General features: G+C 50.6%; 1 protein-coding gene across 1 annotated transcript; it reads right to left on the bottom strand.

The window, feature by feature from the left end:
- Nucleotides 1–760: 760 nt before the first annotated feature.
- Nucleotides 761–5074, bottom strand: LOC136451683 (LEAF RUST 10 DISEASE-RESISTANCE LOCUS RECEPTOR-LIKE PROTEIN KINASE-like 1.2). Its single transcript, XM_066452371.1, has 4 exons — nt 3941–5074; nt 2448–2483; nt 2017–2280; nt 761–1917 (listed from the first exon to the last, which is right to left on the bottom strand). Exons 1-4 carry the CDS (start codon nt 4704–4706, stop codon nt 941–943), a joined length of 2043 nt encoding a protein of 680 aa, XP_066308468.1. The 5' UTR covers nt 4707–5074; the 3' UTR covers nt 761–940.
- Nucleotides 5075–5087: the final 13 nt, after the last annotated feature.

Below are 5087 nucleotides of genomic sequence, written 5' to 3'. Positions count from 1 at the left end.
TGCAGAGAAGAGCAGTGTATGTATGTTTTTGCCCAAAATTTGGGTCCCCTTGTTGCTCAAGTCGGAGATCATGCAAAATTTCGCACTGGATGTACCTTGCGCGACTGACTCCCTGTACTGCGGATGATTCAGATTCACACAAGGTGTGTGAACGTCCAACGGAAGATTACCAAAGCATTTGTCCTGGAACGGATGTAGTACACAAAAATGTATAATTTGGGGATGCAAAAAAAAGAGTCTTTTGGCTGACTGAAAGATACTCCATCCGTTTCAAATTATAAGTCATTTCAATAATCTTTGAGAGTCAAAGCATCTCAAGTTTGACTAAAGTTATAGAGAGAATTATAAAGATACGTGGCATCAAATAGATATACTATGAAAATATAATTAATAAAGAATCTAATAATACTTAGTTGGTATCATAAATATTATTATTTTATTATACAAATTTGGTTAAACTTAAAATATTTTAACTCTCTAAGGAAGTTGAAATAACTTATAATTTGGGATGGAAGGAGTACAGCAATATGCTAAATATATTCTGAAAATGAAATAGACAGGTCTTTTTGTCTGCATGTCAGCAGAAGCCATGGCCAACAACCAAAAGCTGTGGGAAGTCACACAAAGTTTGTTGTGCTTGTGCAGTGTGAACATGGAAATGTCGCATAAAGATTCCTCCAATCGGAAGTATGCAGCACGGCATCATCCTACGTGTACAGCAATATAATAATATATCAATATTTTCGGTGAATGCTTGATGTTTCAGTTGGCGCAGAATCTGAATTCTCTATCATCCATACGGCCTTTACAAGGAAGCTTTCCGCGAGATAATTTTTTGAACAAAAACACTCTCTTCCACAAACGCATCAATTTACAGGTTACGTAACCTAATAAGGGCTGCACACAGGTTACTGATATGTTTTCTTTTCTGACTGAACCCTCAACTGCTGTTATGGGTAGTGGTGGATGGGCTGGTCCACTGATACATGACGGAGTCTGGCGAGCCGTCCCTGCTCTTCTTGAGCAACCCCATGTCATCCTTGGCCTTGACGGCGCACCCATCCTGCTCCATCCTCTGCGCCTCTCTCAGCGCGTTCAGCACCTCGCTGATGGGCGGCCTCACGTCCTGCTCCGGCTGCAGGCACCGGAACGCCATCTCGGCGACGAGGTCCACGGCCCGCTTGGTCCCGCCGTCCGTCCGGTACCCGATCCGCGGGTCCACGAGGCGGTCGATCTCGTAGCACTGGATCATGTGCACGGCCATGCTGGCCAGGTTGACGTCGCCACCGCCGGGGGCGCGGGCGCGGCTCATGTCCACGGCGGGCTTGGAGGAGATGAGCTCCACCAGCACGACGCCGAAGCTGTACACGTCGCTCTTGTCGGTGAGCTGGTAGCACTGGTGGTACATGGGGTCGACGTACCCGGGCGTGCCCTGCGGCGCCGTGGACACGTGCGTGGCGTGCGCCGGGAACAGCCGGGACAGCCCGAAGTCGGCCACCTTCACGTGGAACGCCTCGTCCAGGAGGATGTTGTTGGTCTTCACGTCGCGGTGCACCACCTGGTGCGGCTCCACGCCGTGGAGGTACTCCAGCGCGCTCGCCGTCTCCACGGCGATGCCCAGGCGGACGGGCCACGACAGCGTCAGCGGCGGCGGCGGCGCGGAGTCGTCGGACCCCGCCGCCGAGGCCGAGGCGCGCGCGCCGTGGAGGTGGTCGGCTAGCGTGCCGTTGGGGACGTACTCGTAGACGAGGAGCAGGTCGCGGCTGCTCCACGGCGAGGTGCAGCCGTAGAGCGTCACCAGGTTCGGGTGCCGCAGCCGCGACAGGATCTCCACCTCGTTCTGGAACTGCTCCACGCTCTTGTAGCTGTTCTTGTACAGCCGCTTCACCGCCACCACGTTCCCGTCCCGCAGAGTCCCTGCACAACGTACATGCATGCCATTTCTTAGCTTTTAACCTCTGAAGAAACCATGCATCGGACAGGACTAGCTGAAACTGAAAACCCTTTATTTCGTGCCTTTGTACACTGTGCCGAAGCCGCCGACGCCGAGCTCGCGTTCGTCGCTGAAGCCGTCGGTGGCCTCGTCAAGCTCCTCGTAAGTGAAGATGTGCGTACGGGGCGATCCGGTCATGCTGAACTCTTTCCGGAGCGATGCCAATGGTGTCCCATCACGGATGAGCCCGGCCAGTGACGCAGATCTCTTCCTCTTCCTTCGCTTGTGCAGCATGAGGAGAAACCCAATGCTCAGTATGATCACGCATAGAAGAGCTGCTGCGATTCCTGCTTGTGACACCGGTTCCAACCACAAGGGTAACCACGTCATGAGTCATATAGCAAACTAATATGGCTCCAAGGATAATAAAGACCCAATGCTCAGCCAAATGCAAGCATGCACATTTGCACAATAAGGTCTGGTCTTTCATTCAGATAATAAAGTTTTTCATTACCTCCTGCAATTTTGAGCCCAAGACTCTTTGCGCCGCCTGCATGTTCAGAAAAGTTTCGTAAGGAGATGAGATCATGAGGATAAACCAACTCATAAAGTTTCAGAGAAATGAGAAAAGGATCTTTTTACTGTTAACAACGATCAGAGAAAAAATTGCTGCATGCCCCTTTACTTGGCACATCATGGTCAAATGTTTGATTGTTTGTTAGAGTTATGCAAAAAAAAAAAAAGACTTAAGTATACTAATCTTCTGGATCACTCTACTAAACGGCAAGTGTACCTCATTTGTCAGTGGAAGACAAAGTGAAGTTTTTGATAGGACATATAGTGATATAGTTTACATGAGTTGGGACAACCGAGAAAGTAAAAGACAAAGACATGATCTCAATCTCAACCGAACAAGTAGACATCAAGATGACATTGCATCCAATGAATCTGTGGAAGCAGCCAAGATGTTAGTCAAGATGTTCAAACAACAGGACAGCACTGTGCACGATCAAAGACTTCTGAGTTCTGTAGAGGAGAATATGCCTATCCTTGCCCTTGCACTAAGGTCACTTTGTGGTATTCCTAGCATGCATGAAATATCTAATGAAAACGAATGGTAGTCTATCCAGGGAAGACTTGGGGAGAAGACTTGAAGATCAGGCACTATTGGTAGACCTGAGTCAACTCTCAGCTGAACCTCATCTGTTATCAGTTGGAGATTAAATATGAACAGGTATCAGTCCCTTTCAGATTACCTATTACCCCGTTCCCTGATACCAGTTATGGAGAGAAGAAATTGAAAACTCTGGCAAATGCCTCTACTGTATATATACATGTGCGTGTTAGTCAGGAAAACATCAAGCATATGGTTGGACCAAATCTCCTGGCTGTCAAAAGGTTGAACAGTCTTTTCAGAAAACGGCCTGTGCATCAAACCTGAAGGCACAAATTAATAGAGCAGCCTGGCCGCCTCATGCTTTCCATTGACCATTGAATGGATTACAGTTTTTTAATAGGAAAAAAAAAACGATTACTGAATACACAAGGATTGGCTCCTGCTACCTTTTCAGCCTACTTCTAAGGCTTGTTAGAGGCTTTAGAGATAAGAAAGGAAGAAGTGCAGAGCAATTTGCCGCCAGTGATGCGAGGAAGCGCTTCAAAGTTCAAAGTTCCATCCAAGTCTATGAACTGACCACTTCAAAATTCATATTGGAGCTGCCGGGCTAGAGCTAGACAAGTCAAAGGGGAAGCGGTATTCAAACTTGAGGCTGGCATTGATTGTTTTATCTTGTTCGCGTCAAGTGCATCTTATCTACGAACAATACTTGTTGTTTTGTTTTGATGTCATAGTAGGAATTCAGGTTTAATTTAAATTCACAAGAACAGGTAAATACGAGGCACCAGCTAGACAAAAAAAAAATGCAGCAATGGTGAGGTTGTCCATCTACTAATGTATTGCTTCTCCAATCCAAAGTACTCCGGCACAAGGTAATAGAGGATGCTTACCACGAGAAGAAGTCGACGAATTGACGCATTGGAAGGAAAGCTCGTAGAACCTGCACTGCCCTCCTTTCCGTTTGCACGCATCGCAGTCTCCAAGCGTCGGCCAGTCCAGGAGGAAACCATCGCTGATCAATGAATCGTACACGGACTCACGAGTCAGATTCCGGCGCACCGGCACGCTCGCGGAGCTGCAGTTCGCCTGAACCCACTGCGGCCGGCTGTTCTCCACGTCGCCGGGCCTCTTGGAGATGTAAGCCCCAATTGGGTGTTTGGCACATGGCCCTGTCAGCAGCTCGTTGTGAGGAATCTTGCAGTTGTAGACGAACGTGAGCTCCCAGTTGGTGGCGCTGGTGTTGACCGGGAAGAGGCCGAGGCCAGAGGACACGTTGAAGTCCGGGATTCTACACGCCTCGTCGCCGGAGAAGGCGGTCTCCACTGCCACGAGCATGGAGCGGTTGTCGTAGGATATGCTGAGCACGCGGTACAGGTTCACCCTGAACGTCTTGCTGAGGTACGCCCTGCCAGCAGCAGCGTCGCATGTCAGCCCGAAGGCCGGGTAGCCGCACTCCAGCGGATGCACGCCGGCGAGCGAGAACGGGTACGTGATGCTCAGGTTCCCGCATGTCGCCGGCGCGCAGCTCGTGTCGTTGCCGCTGGTGGTCCGATTGGCGTCGGCGTCGGCGGTGGCCGTGGCTAAGCAGCCTAAGCGCAGCAAGGCGGAGAGGGGGAGCAGCAGCGCCGCCAACACCACCACCACGGCGGTCTGCATCGGGGAGAAGAAGAAAGAATAGGTGGTGGTGGTTCTTGGTCACGTCTGCGCGGTGGACTGTGGAGGTGGAGGTTGTGAAAAAGAGGACGTCTGACGCACGCACGCAGCTGCGGCCTGCGGTCACGGTCAGATACTTGGACTGGAATTTGTTCCCAGGACAGTTCCGCCACGCACTTGACACAGAAACCTCTACGGCCGGGCATTCCGCTCCTGCCGCGGCTTTGCCCGGCTTCGACCGACGGCCACGATGGAGCTTTGTGTCATGGAGGCGGCTCAAGAACCGTTGGATCGAACGTAGCAGAGGGTCTCAAACCGGGAGCATCGAATTCTCATGTCCCCGGTTCCGGCTCTGTTTTAGCTGTCTGCCTTTGGAGTTGAAGG

The sequence above is a fragment of the Miscanthus floridulus genome, chromosome 5, assembly GCF_019320115.1.
Source record: "Miscanthus floridulus cultivar M001 chromosome 5, ASM1932011v1, whole genome shotgun sequence".
Lineage (NCBI taxonomy): Eukaryota > Viridiplantae > Streptophyta > Magnoliopsida > Poales > Poaceae > Miscanthus > Miscanthus floridulus.
The sequence above is the reverse complement of the archived record's forward strand: the minus strand, read 5'-3'. Positions and strand labels throughout refer to the sequence as shown.

Bases quoted from the DNA above. Each gene is read 5' to 3' on its own strand.
- LOC136451683 (XM_066452371.1), bottom strand. From the start codon at position 4,706: ATGCAGACCGCCGTGGTGGTGGTGTTGGCGGCGCTGCTGCTCCCCCTC. The intron at 2,484-3,940 runs GTAAGCATCCTC...CTGAACATGCAG, and splicing joins TTCGTCGACTTCTTCTCGTG to GCGGCGCAAAGAGTCTTGGG. The intron at 2,281-2,447 runs GTAATGAAAAAC...TGTCACAAGCAG, and splicing joins TGGGCTCAAAATTGCAGGAG to GAATCGCAGCAGCTCTTCTA.